The sequence below is a fragment of the Molothrus aeneus genome, chromosome 2, assembly GCF_037042795.1.
Source record: "Molothrus aeneus isolate 106 chromosome 2, BPBGC_Maene_1.0, whole genome shotgun sequence".
Taxonomy (NCBI): Eukaryota; Metazoa; Chordata; class Aves; order Passeriformes; family Icteridae; genus Molothrus; species Molothrus aeneus.
In genome coordinates, this window is record NC_089647.1 from 27,855,992 (window position 1) to 27,872,846 (window position 16,855).

Here is a 16,855-nt window from a genome sequence, read left to right on the forward strand (position 1 = left end):
GGCTGGATCCCCTTATAGCAGGGACTTGGCCTGAATTTGTCACACAGAAGTGGAATTCTTAGCTGTGCCCTGCTCACCCTGGTGTCACTTGGTCCTGTAGAATCGCCTTCCTTGGCGGCATGTGACAGTTCACACTCCCACACCGAGGCGCCCGAGAGGAAAGGAGCTGAAGCCGATGTTAAAAAGACCAGGAGCAATTTTTATCTTAGATGACAAACGTAGAAAAGTCAGAAGGTGGCTCCAATCCAACGCAGCACCTGCCGTGAGTGTGGTACAATCATCTGGTGTCAGCGGAGAGACGAGCGCCGGCCGCGGGGCGGCAGAGATAAGGCAACGGACAGAAGGTGGAGGGGCTCAAGGAGGCTCGCTCACATCCCCTCCTTTCAGGTCTCTGACCCTGTGCTTTCTCCTTCCCCCTCCTTGCGTTGAGAAATAGTCATACTTCAACACAGCAAACTTGGCAGGTGATGCTTTGCTTCCGGAGTGTCAAATCAACTCCTACGAATGCACAGGTGGTACAATCTGAAAAACAGAGGTGCCCTATATTTGCTTTGGTTGATACCATGTTTGCCTTTCACCTTGGGCTGCAGCATTGCTGCCCCACTTTACCTCCTGGTCTCTACCTCATACAGCCTCACCTTTTGGCTGTTATTCTGCTCTTTTTAGCTTTTCTTTCCGTGGCACGATTAATCTGCGAATGTAAGGCAACACCAGCAGTAAGGTGAAGAACAACACGTGGCCGAAGAAATAAATAGACCTGTACACCTGTAAAGAGAAAGGCAGGGTTGGGGATCAGCAACCAGCTTTGAGCCAAGAACGCGGGAGGGGATGGAGGGAACAGAGTTGACCACGTGGTTTGTGGTTTCTAAATACCTTCATCCATTTGTCCCAGGTGAAAAGGCAGAATGGCACCAGGGAGTAACCCATGAACATCCAGTGGTTAGTCTGCTGCAGCACGTAGAAGATGGGCCGCAAGACAGTGATGGAGGCCAAAGTGCTTAGGGCAGGACTGTCCCGAACAAGGTTCATGGCCTAATTTAAAGAGAGAAACCAGAATTCTCAACAGTTGGATGTCCTGTGGCTGTAGATGCAGGCTCTGGGGCCAAAGTTCTCCATCCAGCTGTGTAAAATGTGTTTGAATAAGCAGGTAGTCTAAAAAAGTAGCTAAATCCCCTGTCCTGGCCAAAGTTTTAATTAAGAAAATACATTTTAATAAGGAATATTGTTCCTGCAGTACTAGGAGATTTAACAGAGGCATTCAGCTGCCCTCTGCTCATATGCCAAGTTTTCCAGTTCTCTCCCTGTCAGCTTCTGCAATATATTTATGGTTTGCTCACGCAAAAGGCAGCAACCTACTAAACTCTTGAGAATAAAACCCTGCCATGCTTGAAAACCAATTCCAAAGTGAGCAGCTATTTTTCATATTTGATACAAGTAAAGCCTTCAGCGTGGCACTTTCCAGAACCAGGGTCAGAGGCTAACACAGGCATCCCCGTTCTGGTAAGTCAGACAAAAAGCACACCTGTCTTTCCACGATGACTATCAGCAACTCCATCTGAAAGCACACCAGGTAGCCTGAGTGCAGCCCATGCCAGATGGCCAGGAAGAACAGGGCCAGTGCCTGTGACAGCAGTTTGTTGCCCAGGAACTTCAGGCGCTTGAAGATGTAGCTAGAGTGGAAAAGAAACAAAGTGCCTCCAGGTTATCCTTCTCCCTCCCCTGCTGTGTCAGGGATGAAGGGCCTAGGGGACCCAATGCTTTGCACACCCCATGGTAGCAGGAACAGCATGACCAGGGCAACACCTACATCCAAACAGTCTTAAAGAAATCCCAGCTATAAGGGGGAGAAGGGGGTCAGTACATGCTATTTGGCTGTGGGTCCCAGAAAGTGCTGAACCAAAACCCATTGAGTTTGGAGTGGGGAGCACCAGGAGCCATGATGCAAGAAGCAGCTGTCAGAGCAGCTCTATGGCTGGCTGAGCAGGCAGGCTCTGCTGCCATCATCTGCTTGCTTTTATTAATGAACTGCCCTTCCAGGTGAATTAATAGATCTCTCTGACCCAGTACTCCAATAACCTGTTTCTAAGGGCACAGCAGCAAAAAATGAGAAAAGGTGCACAAACTGAAAACTGGAAGATTCTTCCTCTAGTGCTCCTGCTTAGCCTAGGGTCTTGGTTCTGCTGGCAGAACCGAATTGATGCATTATAGAAGGAGAATTGTGTCCTGCTCACCGGGCCACCCAAGCATTGGTGTTGATGTTGAAAGAAGCAATGGTCCCTGTGAACAAAGGTGTTGTCTCATACAGCCAGACCTTCATGTTGGCACAGGCATTCCACAAAGGCTTTCCATTCTGGTCTTTCCCATTGTACCCCAGACCAACAAGGATGCAGACACCTTCCTATCAAAAAATGCACAAGAAAGATAAGATGAAAATATTGCTCTATTTTTGCTGGAGAAGCAGAGCTGAGGAAATGCTGACTCTCACTGTGTTGAGAGCATCACTACAGATGGAACAAATGGATTAAAAACTGCCTTTTAGTTAGCTAGCCTTTGCTAACTTAAAGCAAGCAGAACTGACCTGCACTGACCTCCAGATATTTGGATTTCTTCCACTTAGTGCTAAGTCCAAGAGGCTTGGACCTTTATTCATTTGTCTTTTGCTTCTGGAACAACATCTAGACTCACCGTAACAAGCCAGCAAGTTACATATTTGTAGAGTATAATTTTGCCCCAGATCAATATGTAACCACAACGGAACCAGAAAGGCTTCTCCTGCAGAGATAAGAGTGAAACAGAGTAAAAATAAAACCTGGAGTTGAGTAGCTATAATGACACAAGGTATTTCATCACTGTCTTTTGTTTTAATCTGTGTTAAGACATAGGGACTGGGCTGCCAGGCTTATGCAAACTTACACATCATTCTCTTTCCTTTGGTAATATTTGGCTGTATTGAAATAGGTAGAGTTGGGAAGACTCTGGGATTAACATAATCAAAATGCTTGCTGATAATCTGCCAGTAGGAATTATTTGTTAGGAGCTTTCCAAGAACGTCAAAGATTATGGTAAGCCTTATGAGTTACTCCAGTGAAATTCTTTGCACATAATAGTTAAATGGAAAGTCATTAAAAGGTCATAAAATATGTACATTATGTTTCCAAAACCAACAGTAGCATTTAGGATCAATTATCTATTTGTAAAAGTTTTCGTTTGTTTCAGTTCTGCTCAACAGATTCCTGTTCTGCATCAGGTGGAATCATCACAACAGGCAGTAAAGCCAAATTAGCTGTGGAAAATCTTATCACTAGTTGCCAATTTATTTTCAAATTGAGGCAAAAATAAAAACAAAGAAATAAAAAAATAATTCCACTCTTGTAGATCCAGTGCCCACCAGAGAAGTGGAATTCTTCCACACCCCACAAGGCCAAGTGAATACATACCATATAGTCATCTGAGGTGAGGTACTCGTCAGAGATGTACGGGCTTGACAAGGTGTAGGTTACTAGAAACAAGAGACCCAGGCTCAGGCGCTTGAGAGCAGGCACGAAACTGAGAAAGAAAAATACCAAGGTCAAAGAAATGCCTTGGAAAGAGACCATCAAACTCACAGTTTTAAAAACAGAGGTGAAGAGGAGGAGGTGGGGGAGACAGCAATAGGGAGTCACCACATTCCACTGCAGCAGCTGCCTCCATTTGGAAGCTGGGATGCAAGCATCACCAGGCTGGAACTGAGTCTGTACTAAAGATGTCAAATGGTTGTTGATGTTCGTGCCCTGGAACAATGCTGGGACATTAAGCAGAGTTACGAGAGACTTTTGAAAGACTGCCTTGTCTCATAAATCACTCCTGGCCAGAGTAGTTCTGTGTCCAGGTAAGAAACAGTCTGCTGCAGGGAACATGGAGGAGTCGGCATTCTAGGATCGTAGGAAGGGGAGAAGCCAAGCAGCTTTGTATTACCTATTGGGTCTCTGGCCTGGAACGTCAGTCATCTCACCCCTTGCCAGTTTCTGATAGTCTGTCATGGAGAACTGAGGCCCAACCATGAAGGCACCATAGAAATAGGAGAATCCTGAGACCTCCAGCAAGGTAGGAACCCCCCGAACAGCAAATCGCCGCTGCTCAGGGGTCAGGAACTCCTGCACCAAAGGGAGTGGCATTAACATCATCCCAGGGGTTTCATCCAGCTCTGGATATTATGTCCTCACCCTGCCTCCTTACTGGTTTCAGTTCTTGCTCCCCATGGACATGGAACTTTACACTTTGTACTTCGTGTCCATTCCTCTCCCAGACCTCTCTATGCCCACTCCCTCTAAACAGCAACAAGATCCAATGGTTGAGACCAGTTGCACCAGTCTCTATTCCCAAATAAGCTCCCAACATGGAAGGGATCCACTGACATGCATCCCTGGCAGTAGAGTAGGCATAGTAGGAGCCCTGCAGTACCTGACCTATTCCAGTCCCTGACTGCAATTCCATGTACTCTCCCAAGACCTTATTGTGCTACAATTCCTACTTCTTGATGCCAAAATTGTTTTTAAATACTTGAAGCTTCAGCTCAGAAGTTTCATCTTGACCTCATTTTCCTGCAGTCAGCAGTGATTCCATGGATGCTACAGACTTGGTCAGGCCTCAAACAGGAGATGGGGAATGCAGGTACTTGGAGCAGGATTGAGGGACTGCAGCATGTGTAGTGCCCTCTCCCACACACTGTGCTGTGTAACTTCTCTGTTTCTCTGAGCTAAAAACAGGGTCCTAACAAATGGTAAGGACATTGACAAGGACAAGGTAAGACTAATCAAAAGAAAGGAAGATGGGAACTGAGATCCAGTACTGATTGTCTGCAAGTTAAAGGTATGCTACCCACAAGACACAGAGCGTCAGGGATTGGGAATCTAAAGCAATAGATTTGGGGGAAGGAGATGGTGGGGAATTTGGAAGGGTGCAGAGTAATATTCTGACATAACTGGAACAACTTCTGTCCATCTCTAATCACTACTGCCTCTGTTCCAAATTATTTTGTTCCAGTCTAGAATTCAGTGCCCTCCAACACTCCCAGAGGCTCCCCTCTCAGCTGTGGCTTTTACCTAACAATGCAGCTTGCTAACTCACATCCTTTGAACATGATTTTCTGATCTCTAGCTCACTGGGACAGCATGGAATGATGGAGAAATGGTGTCTAACTCACCGGATCTTTTCCTCCATCATAGTAATCAATGGCCAGACCTAGAGGTGAGAAACAGTGAAAACTTGAATCCCTGGGATGGGCACAGCTTGCAGAGTGCAAGAGAGAGAAGAGAGGTGTCACTCACCAATCAACTTAAGTGTCAAGACACAATGTGGCATTGTCCACTTGATGTCATAATGCTCTGTGGCTGTGAAGTAATATCCAGCCATAAGGTATGTCTGAAAGAAACCATTGTTTGGGTTATTCAAACTAATTCCTCCAGCTGGTTTTGATCTGCCTCCACTTTTCCACCCACAGTTGCTACTGAAGTGCTAAACTGAACAGAGGCCTCCCTTCTACAAACCCAGGGACTAAAAAAAAGAGGGTTTACCATCTGAAAGAGAAAGGTGGTGATAACGGCAGTGATTGTGCGACCCATTAGTCTCAGGATCAGGAACTGGATTAGGACACATATCAGGGAATGAAAAAACTGCGTCCCTGTGGGCAGGAAAAACAAAGAGAGCGATGAGAAATAGAAATTACATGTATAGGTCCTCCCAAATTACAGCATGCCCCAGGCCAGGCAGCTCTCTCTTCCCAACCTCATCTTACCAAAATTGAAGTAAGCAATTGAGAGTCCTGTGAACACGTTGTAGAGGTGAATGAGGTAGGTCTCCTTCTGGAAGAGGAAATAGCGCTGGAACAAGGCAAAAGGATATCCTGAGAGAAAAAAAAAGGAAGAGTTGTAAGTAAGTTTAGAAAAGTATTTGTCATGAACCAAACTATAGCTTTTCTGAACATGTACTTTACATCACACATTATCAACACAGGGCATGGTGTTAATTCCTGATACTGCGTTTGCATCTTGGGAGACAGACTCCAGATGAATTACTCTGTACAGAAGAAAATACTTTAACAGGAACAGAATTATAGCAAAACTGACATTGAAGTGTAAAAAATTACAGGATTACATTTTCTGGCCTCATTCAATACATGAGATGGATAATGCTGAAATACATGAATCACACTTTAGCCTGTGATTAATTTCCAAATTATGTGACAAACACAATGAACATGGCAAGAAGCTAGATTTAAAAAAAAAAAAAAAGAGGGAGGGGGAAGGGAAAAACTTTACGGTTAATACCATTACAATGTCCAAAAAACCTCAGTCCTACTCCCACCTCAATAAGTTCTTTCAGCTTTAATTTCAGATCTCCTTAGGTGACCTCCAGTAAGATACTCTCGCTTTTCTAACTCTGCAACTTTGGATTTGCATCTGATTTGTGAACTACTGGGTACACAAAGCTGTAACTAAAATCCACTGGTACTATGCATGTGGTATTTTTGGATAAAAAAAAATCAGTCAGAAGCATTTCATATGGAGCAGCTAAGAAAAGTGGAAGGGGTTTTTTTCCTTGCATTTTCTGTGAGGTAACTCCTAGTCTAAGTTAGGAATGCCTCCAGATTATTCATCTGTGGCTCGAGTGAGAAGTAAATATTTGTGAAGCACTCTGGTAATGCAGTGAGAAGCGTCACACAGAACACCACAATTCAATTAAATTCTGTTGTCTAGGTGAGTTTCATGAAGCATGCAATAAGCACTGCCACATAGCAGACAGTAAATATAATAAGTCTTAATACACTGTGGCGCAGGAAGTGTTGCAATTCGCTTTTCTAAAGGCATGTGCACAAGGCACTGAACTGGGATACAAGAAGCCACTTTAATTCTGGCATCTTGTAACTTTATTGCTCTGCTTTGCAAGCCTGTGTGTTCTCTTACCCTGCTCAGAAAAAGGGGAAATTCATCACATACCACAATACTGGCATCCCCACTACTTATCATCCTGGCTGAGATCAGGAGCAGCGGATGGAGCTCTGCTACCTGCACTAATGGAGCAGCAGTAGAGGAGGTGGTCATGTTTTATAGGGAGCAGTAATAAAAGGTGATGAAATGCACATTCTGCCGAGAAGTGTATGATGGATGGAAGGCTTCCAACAAGCAAGGCCAAGTCTAGTCACTACTGTGAGAGGAAATGAGAAACTCTATCACGTTATTTAAATACATGTCTGGCAGTCTGGCAGTGCTCACAGGCTGGAGCCATTTTAAGGCCCTCTCCAACCCCACAAATCCCTTGGGAGGGAGCCCTGGAGTTGGGGACTTTGGGGCTCTTTTCTAGATCCTTTTGGGCTCATGTTCTGCTGCGTCCAGATGTGTACCTGCTGCCTCCTGAAACCAAGCTGCTGCTCCCCATTTCCTCAGCCTCCTGCCACCCCTCTTTTGGTTTTCCCTGCCTCCTTGTTGCTGTTCCTTCCTCCTTTTGTGTCCCACGCCACAGGCTGCTTTCTGGCCAGCCCCACATACCACGGCTCTCTGCTCCCAGAGCCTGGCAACCTCCCTCCTGCACATCCAGCCTGCTCTCCCTTCCTAAACAGCAGCTCCAAACTCCCCTACAAAATGCCTTACCCAGGCCATCCCTCTCCTTTCCCGGTCTTCCATGCTTTTTACACAGCCCACTTCTGTCCCGTTCCACCCCCACTGCTGGCCTGAAAACCAGCTGAGGGGGAAAGAGGGAATTGGCAAAGAGAGTTCATCACACGGGCTCCTGGGGATACAGGAGTAACTCAAAGAATAAGAGCAATTCACATGATTAAGAAAAAAAAAAGTAGTATTTTCTACTGGCCTTTTACTCAGAAACATACAAATGGGGATTCTTTGTTCATGAGCCAATCTTCCTGCTGAAGTTTAGAAAACATAGGAAGAGCTGGCTTTGAGAAATGGAAAGTGGTAAAACATATGAAGTTTTATTAGATCAAAAGTTTAAAAGCTGCGGTTTAGTGTGGAAAAACGTTTCCCCCTTCTGAGCAAAGGGGAGAAAAATCAGAAATACAGGCAAAGCACAATTGACTGCTGTTCATCAATATGCATGGTTTAAAACCTTCCTTTTAAAGAGTCTCCCACTCTCTTAAAAACCACTAATATTTTGCAAACCAGTCAGTTTCTACCATTTTCTTTCCCTCTAGCCATTTCTACAGACACAATTAAAGTATGACTGAATACTATAATGTAACTAGTGTTCCTACTCTTTCTGAGACCTGTCTCATTTGTCAGCTGTGCTCCTTTTTAGCTCTACCCAGGAGATTGTGTCATGGTTTGGATAATGCTGCTCTGAAGGAAAAAGAATGATGAACCCTTACAAATAGAGAGTTACTAATAATACACACTGCATCCATGGTTTTAGAAACTATAAACTTTAACCCTGGTCTTTCACTACGTGGCTGCTGTTCCAGTCCAAAAGTCACAACATCAGCCTAAATTCTTCTGATATCTAGAGTAGCTTGTTAGTACTCTGGACTGCAGTTTACCTACAGTTTTGTTGCATGGGGTAATTTTCTCAGTTTTACAACTGGGCCAGTTGCATGCTGCTGATACAAACTTTAACCCCCAAATGGCAGTGGATAGCAATGGTCATTCTGATGTGGCCTGTGCCCTTCTGAACACTGATAAACTATCTATTAAACAACTAACAATTCCTGCTGATAACAACACCAGTACTCCTGCCCTACTACCACGTCCCTGAAGCAGCCTGAATTAGCAGAGCAGCTTTTGGAGCTATGGTTGCCTTCTGGCAAGCTGGATGGCACCTTTGGATATGCCAGCAGCAGGAAACGCTGCGCTGCTTTGCTTCTGCCATTCAGAGCAACAGGACAAGAGTCCCTGCTCCTTGCTGCCAAGAGGCTCTGCCCAGCAGCTCCCACTCTGCCAAACTCCCCTTTCACAGCTCCCTAAGCAGAGTGGATGAAGCAGAGTGGGAAAGTGGTTGTAAGACTCCTGGAGAAAACAGCAGGGAACCTCTGATCCAAACTCATTCTTCCCTATGCACCACGGAGCTGAAAAACAGCCTGCACACAGAACTGGGTTTTCCCTCTAGACACACCTTCTATAGAATGGAATTAGCAATTGAGATGATTTTTATTTTTTTACTTCACAGGAACAAGAGGATGATCTCTGGTTAAGAGAACCATGGAGATGGAAGGAAAGGACAAGCTCAACTTCTTGGCCATGGCCATTTGGGAGAGTAATGGGCCACTGCACAAAGCCCAGCTTGTCTACAGATACAAGAATCTAACTGAGCAAAAGAAGTTAAATCATCAAGAAGGTGGATTAGGCAGGAAAAAAGTTCTACGAATCCCAAGCAAAAATAGTGCTGTCAAGTTTGCCATCTTCTGGACTGGGTGATTAAGATGCCTCTTTTTTTCCAGAGATAAAGCTGCAAATAAGAACAGCAGAAAGGTTCTTTTTATCTCTGCTCCCTTTATTTCCCCTTTGATGTGCTCTATCCCATCTTCAAGCTTTCCTCTTCTCCCATTTTTTGCTGAACATTTAACTCCTCCTTTGTTAACATCCAACAAGTTATCTCCATTTTTTATAAGAATGCTAAAACTAAAAGGAATGGGACAACAGGGGAAAAAAGTGTTGAAATATCAGCCTTACCTAATATTTTAACTCCAAAGTTATTCCTTTCTGTTTCTAACACTGCAGAAGTGCCACACCTTGTTAAACACTGGGTGCATAAACATGAGTATTTTAATTCAGCTCAGAAGTTTACCCTGAAAGTCCACTTATGGTGCTTTAGTTTGCATAACAAAACTGTCTGAAAGCATGTGAACAGGGCTCTCTTCACATGAAACTGAACTGAAAACACACTGTGACAGGGCTGGTTTTATGGCAGGATATTGCTGCCTCTTAAAACTTTTCCCATCCCTTACCCATCAGAATCAGTTGCTCACAGGCCCTTGCAGTAAGGTTCCTGCTTGGCTGACCAGCTGGGAACTCGATTTGGGATAAGCCAGCAGCTTTGGGTGACCACAAGAAGAATTTCACTGAGCCTAAAAATCTTCAGGATGCAGGGAGCATGAAGCAGAGCATGTAAAAAAATTGATGAGAGGTAGAAGAGGAGGAGATAAGACAACTTGCAAGTGAAGCAGTAGGCTTCTGGCACCCATTGGGTAAGAATGTGTTACTTTCTGCAGGTCCCTGCTATGTCCATGGAATGAAAGAACACTTTCCCAGTGCTTTTCCTGGCAGGTCTGGGCAAACCAGCAGGGTCATTTCTGGCTCAGGGCTGTAAACAGCATGTTGGCTCCCCTCCATATTATGGAGGTAGCTCACAAGGCACTGTGTAATATTATGGTAAGATAAATAGCTTTAATTCTTTGGGATCGTACTGCCGTGCAAAAAACACGAGCAACATAAAGTATTAAATACACAGTGCCATAAGGCCTCCTGCACCCTGGTTTATGCTTTGAGCAGTGACAGCAGGAAAGAAATGTGTTCCCTCTCATGTGAGGACAGGAGCAGCAGCACAGAAACCCTGTTATCTCCTTCACACCACTGGAGCAGCTCCAGTGGGAACACTGGGACCTACTGAAGAGTACAAGCTGGAGTTCATCTCTCAAAGACATTTTCATATGATTGACAGACATTAGTATAGTGACATATCACTATTTTTATTGTGGCAGGGTCCAGAACTGTGCTCCAGGTATTCCTGCTGCTGGTACTGCTGCCAAATTGCAGATTACTTTCTTCAAAGGTTGTCTATGCAAATTTTTACGTGGGGGAAGTCTGCAGTAAGTTCTTCATCTTGTACAATCCAGGTAAGGGACTCTATTCTAGCTGTAGTCTCTACTTCAAAATTGCAGCATGCATAAACCTGTCTCTGATTTAAATACAAAACTGTGACTAAAATCCCCATAATTTGCTCAGCAATGTGCTGTTACTTGTTCACTGAAACAACTTGGTGCTCTTTAAGACTACTCTAGTCTTAGTTCTTGAATGTTCTTTCTCCTTCTCTTGTTCTCTCCTGTATTTAATTTTTTTTTCAGTCATGTCAGAATGCCAACAGTTTTAAATGACCTCTTTTGGTTATTTCAGATCATAACTAAGCAAACACTTATCCTGAATCAAGAGAGTAAATTCAGACTATTTTTTCAACAATAACTCAGCTTTCTTCAGAAATCAATGTAAGAAGTTGGAAAGTCCTTTGTGATTCTTCCTCTTTTTCAGAAGACTATTTTTAATCGTTTGTGGTGATCCTCTGAAAGCGAAACCCTAGAAACTGTTGTCACAGTAAAACTGCACAGTGTAGATGGGAAACTGCATCACAGAGGAAGAAATAAGCAACGACTTTTTAGTCCATCTTTGGAACTATGCTTCACCCTCATGGCCTTGTCCTGAAATAATTCAGCAGTATTAACTGCAGCCAACAAAAATAGTTTTCTTCCTGAATCTATGTAAACACCTGAAATGGAGGAAGTGAAGGAAAAGCCATACTTAACGTCCTAATGCCATTTCCAGCTTTTAGAAATGCCTTTCATTTATACCCCATGCCATCCTCTGAAGTGGTCATCAGCACTAGCTGCATTACCAATGAGATTAAAAGGATTGTAAACTAAGCTGCAATTAAATGAACATTTCTTTGTGCGGGGCTAAGGAACTCCTCTCATTCTCTTCTCATGTTGCTCTGGAGTGGTGTTTGGCCCTTCCTTTTAAGGTCATGGTACAGGTATGCTTTCCCACCCAGTGCTCACCCATCCATTAAGCAGGAGAGCTGGAGTCAGTCCTCTCTGCCTGAGTGGTTCAACCTACATGACCTGCAGGAGTGCCAAACTGCAGGCAAGGCTGTTTTGCATGCCCTGAAGCTTTCTGTCTGAAGTTATGCCTGCCACTGCATCTAATTAAAAGATACCGAGCTAGGGAGAAAGGACAGGGAAAAGTGCAGCTCCAGCCTCCTGGTTTGGTTTATCCATTTGAGGCATGCAGGGGAGAGATATGAGTGGTCTTCTGGACCCAGCTCCCCAGAATTTTAATACAAATTCTAAAGATCCCACTGAGACTATGTAAAACAGATAGTGGCCTGCCTTGGGAAGGGACACTGTGGCATCCCAGTGGCTCACTGTCGACACTGCACACGGAACATTTGTAACAGCACACAGAAGTCTCACACTTCCTTAATCTGCTGACTGCAGCAGGCAGCTCTTATCATCATCAGGACAATAATTATCTGCTGTTTATTTCAAAGAACTGGTGCTGCACACCCACAAGATGCTCAGCAGGAAACACCCTCCCGAATGTCGTGTCCCCAACTTACTGCTGGCAAGAAGCAACTCGGAGAGTACGATGGTGGTGCATTCTGCAGAGCCATCTCTGCTGCTGTGGCTGCCTCCACACACACTTTCTAGGACCTTTTCTGCATCAGCACTCGTTAGACTGGTCCCTTGGTTGATCCGGGTGACTAACCTTGCAGTGAGCTATCTGCCTTTTCTGGTTTAGGTTTCTGCCAAACAAGTAAATTCAATCAGAGCGCAATTAAAGGACCAGAGAGAGACGTGGGAGAAAGGAAAGCAGGACTTTTCTCGTTCAGAGGTGGGGAGCTGCTAAGACTAATTAATGCTGACTTGTGTGCATGTCCTGTGTGTTTCCTATTACTTCATTTTTTTTCTTTGTAGAAGTTTGGTTGAACAAACTTCTATGTTGAGTTCTAAACGATAGCCAGTGCAATCTCCTGTACTGACCTTTGATGGGAAGAATGTTTGGCTCAGTTTGATCTCACACATAATAAACTAAATCAGGCAGGAATAAGGCTGGTGCAGACCACAGTTATGAAGTGACACAGTTTTTCTTGCTTGCATTTCCTTTAAAAATATCATACTTCTAGTTAGCCAAAGCGACTTTATTGTGATAGATGACACAGTAGTGGCTGTATCACTTCGAATACACTTTCAGGTTCAGAGGAAAGCTTGTATTTCTTTCCTGCTAGGTGACTACACCACCAAATGCTTTCACAACCCAAAGTTTCCCTGAGCATCTGCAGAGAATTACACAGATAGCATGTATACACACACTTGAATTAATGTTTTGGGAGCTACAACCTCCCCCTCAATCGCCAGCCCACATCACAACTCCAGCCCTGCCTTAACCATTTCGCATGGAACTCAAGTATCTCGTGTTTACATAAGCGCAGGCACCCTGTGTTTTGCAACACGCTTCGCGCTGCAGGTGGAGCGCAGGACATCACCCCAGTTCTCCTGGCACGGAGCTGGAAGGTTTTGCCAGCCTGCCCGGTAGTGCCCCGATGACACGCCTCTCCCGCACGGTGCCATCACCGCCGCACACACGGGTGATGTCCCCGGACAGCGACGTCCCTGCACTCGGACGGGGCAGCACCTGAGGGGCTGCGGAGACTCCCGAGCGGACACCCCTCCGGACACCCGCTCACGGGGCACGGGATGCACTCGCATCACCGGGCACTCACGGGACAATCCCAAATAAAGTTCCTGCGCCCGGGACACGGACCCAAATCGGGGTCTTTCGCAGGCTCCTCCTTGCCCCGCGTCCACAGGCGGCCTGCCAGGACCGCACCCCGACCTCCCGCGGGGAAACCGAGCAGGGTCCCCTGCGCGCCGGGCGGGCGGGGGGCTGGCGGGGCGGCCGCAGCGGGGCACTTCACGGGCTGCCCGGGCGGGACGGGCGGTGCCGCTGCCCGGGGGATCTCTCCCGCCGGCTCGGCGCGCACACGTGGCCTGGCGCGGCGGCGCTGGCACAGGTGCGGCTCCGCGCGGGCGAAGCGATGCCCGGTCCCGGCCCCCGAGTAGCGCGGCACGGCAGCGGCGGCGACGGGCTCGCCCCTTCCCCCGGCGGGCGCAGAGCCCCGCCCGGGGCGCCAGTCCCGTCTCCCCCCGCCCTGCCTTACCCATGAGGATGGAGAGGATGAGGCGCAGCGCCTGCTCCGAGGAGCCCAGGGCCTCGGCCAGCCGCGCCAGGCTCCAGCCGGACACCGCCACCGCCATCTTCGCCGCCGGCCACCCCGCCGGCCGGTCGCGCCCCGAACCCGGCAGCGGCACCAGCCACCGCGGCCCCCGCACCGCGCGCGGCCCCCTGCGCGCCCATTGGCTGCGGCGCGCCCGGCCCCGCCCCGCCGCGCCTGCCATTGGGCAGCGGTGGCAGCGGGGCAGGGCCCTGCGCGCACTAAGGCAAAGGTTACCCGCGAGTGGGCGGTGACGCGGGCTGGCCCCGCCGGCCAATGATTGGGGGAACGCCGGCCGAGGGCGGGACCGGGGGCCCGGCGGGGCGGGGCCGGGAGGGCGGGGCGGAGCGCGGCTCCCGATTGGCTGCGGCGGGACAGGAGAGCGGCGGGGCGGGCCGGGGGTTATTCGCGGACACGAGGCGCGCGCGGGGAGGGCGGGAGCGGCAGGGGCGCGTGGGCCGCGCGCGGGGCCCTCAGCCAAGGTCTGGGCCGGGGTCTGGGTGTGAGCTGAGCCTAGCTCTGGATCTGGGTGTGAGCTGAGCCTAGCTCTGGATCTGGGTGTGAGCTGAGCCTAGCTCTGGGTCTGGGTGTGAGCTGAGTCCGGCTCTGGGTCTGGGTGTGAGCTGAGTCCGGCTCTGGATCTGGGTGTGAGCTGAGCCCGGCTCTGGGTCTGGGTGTGAGCTGAGCCCGGCTCTGGGTCTGGGTGTGAGCTGAGTCCGGCTCTGGATCTGGGTGTGAGCTGAGCCCGGCTCTGGGTCTGGGTGTGAGCTGAGCCCGGTTCTGGATCTGGGTGTAAGCCTGAGCCTAGCTCCGGGTCCTGGTGTAAGCCTGAGCCCAGCTCTGAGTCCAGCTCTGCTGCTTGGCTCTGGCTCCCTGGGTACTGGCTGTGGCTTTGGCCCTGACCTCAGTCGTGGCCTTGGCCACAGCCCCGTCCCTGGTCTTGGCCTCAGCCTCAGTCTCAGCTTCAGCGCTGCCAGAGCTCCCCCAGCACTGCCAGGTCCCACTGCCCCAGGGGCTCCCACAGGACACATCCCCGCTCCTTAGCTCCCGTGGCCCAGAGGGACCTGCTTCCTCACGGGCCTTATGGCAGCAGCCATGCTGTGCCCTGCACCGGTGGCACCCAGCTCAGTGTGCCACTGCAGCAGGCACTGTGTCAGTGGTGGCCATAAACCAAACCCCATAAAGTTCCACCTCCATGACTGAGAACTTTCTTACACTGAGGGTGGCAGAGTGCTGAACATGCTGCCCAGGGAGGATGTGGAGTCTCCTTCTCTGGAGACCTTCAAAGCCTGCGTGGATACATTCCTGTGTCACCTGCTCTAGGTGACCCTGCCTTGGCAGGGAGGCTGGACTGGATAACCAGAAGTTCCTCCCAACCCTACCAATTCTGGGATTCTGTGGCTCTCCAGTCGCTCAGGAGCTGGGCCCACACAGACTCCCCATAACTCAGCTGCTGGATGGCCTTTTCTTAGGTGTGTCCCCTCATGCAGCTGTCCATGAGTGCACCCCATGTTCTCCCCAGCTGAAGTGTCAGGTGCAACGGATGTGATCCTCTTCCCTTGCTGGTGTTACCATTTTCCTGCTGGGTCACTTGGGTGCACAAATTCAGCTGAGGGACAAACTCAGGCTTGCACAAAGGTTCACATGAAAAGAGATCTCTGGAGTTCTCTGATCCAAACTGCAGCTCGCAAGCAGGACTCAAGGCTGGAGCCATTTGCTCACGGCAGTGCCTGGGTAATTGCTGTACATTTTCATGGTTGGAAAGCTCCCAGCCTTTCTGGGCTCCTGAACCAGTGCTGAATCATCCTCTTTATCCTGGTCCATCCTCCTTATCACCACCCTTTAGGTAGCAGCACCAGAACCTGCTAGATGCCATTTCTTATCAAATCTGACTGGAAAGGCACTGACTGGCAGCATGGCCACAAAGACCTCATTTACTCAGGAGACCAGGATAAAGACCTTGCTTCTCCTTGCCCTTCTCTTTTCCAGGCTAAACAAATCCAGATTTCTCAATAAAAAAGGTCTAGTCACCTATCCACTGGGCTCTTTCCCTTTGGTTCATGCCTCTCTTGCACTGGGGCATGAGGAAGTGTGTGAAGAAGGGGAGAGCTTGGCCTTCTCCTCCAGAAGTCCCCTGAAGGCAGAGTAAGGTGCAGAGTGGCAGGCCAAGATGAATAGCAAGGGTTTAAAAACCCTCCTGGGTAGCTGACTCTGTCAGGTTAGACTATACAAACAGGTTGCTCTATTTGTCCACCCTAAGTAGGTGACAAATTTGCCAAAATTTCTGCAAAGTCTGAGAACTGGCTTTTCAAGGCATGTCTGTCTCTCATTTCCACATTCAGTTGTGTGTTTATGGTGTTTAGGCCACTTTCCTAAGTAAATCAGTTCTATGTGAGCGTGACAGCTGTCTGACCCTGCTCAAGGCACGTTTGACAAGAAGTGATCTGCTTAGTCCTGTAATTTACTGTTGTCAGAGAAGAGTTTCAGAAGCAGCATCTGTTCCTGAGATTGCCCAACAATTTCCATTGCAAGATTGTTTCCAGTTGCTTGAAATGTTGCTATATTTGACCTGTTTAGATTAAATGCTTGATAGTCACTTGGAGGCAGAGCACAGTAGCTCTGAGTGTAGGTTTTAAGTGTCAGAACACGATGAGTGTGCCACTACTTTTCAGTAGCATTATTATTATTATTTTAATAATCAGGGCAGTGTTATTCTTGAGAGGAGGGGTTGCAGCCATAACTCTTGATTTACTGTCCTTTAGATATACCATAATTTCATAACATGGCACGGGTATTAATGTGAAGCTTGAGGTTCACATGAGCTCGATGTGGCACAGTGGGAATGCAGCTGCTGAAGCATCTGCAAATCCAGTTCCATTGACTGTGTTCC

At 47.9% G+C, this 16,855-nt stretch overlaps 1 protein-coding gene across 1 annotated transcript; it reads right to left on the reverse strand.

Annotated features, from left to right (window-relative positions):
- Positions 1–178: 178 nt before the first annotated feature.
- On the reverse strand, positions 179–14,108 carry LPCAT3 (lysophosphatidylcholine acyltransferase 3). The gene is given in 14 exon segments (XM_066572200.1): positions 179–522; positions 639–765; positions 874–1,032; positions 1,523–1,670; positions 2,232–2,398; positions 2,686–2,772; positions 3,438–3,546; positions 3,955–4,133; positions 5,183–5,220; positions 5,307–5,400; positions 5,553–5,659; positions 5,774–5,881; positions 13,912–14,065; positions 14,067–14,108. Coding segments are annotated over 13 exon segments (1,509 nt in total). The 3' UTR covers positions 179–522; positions 639–648.
- Positions 14,109–16,855: the final 2,747 nt, after the last annotated feature.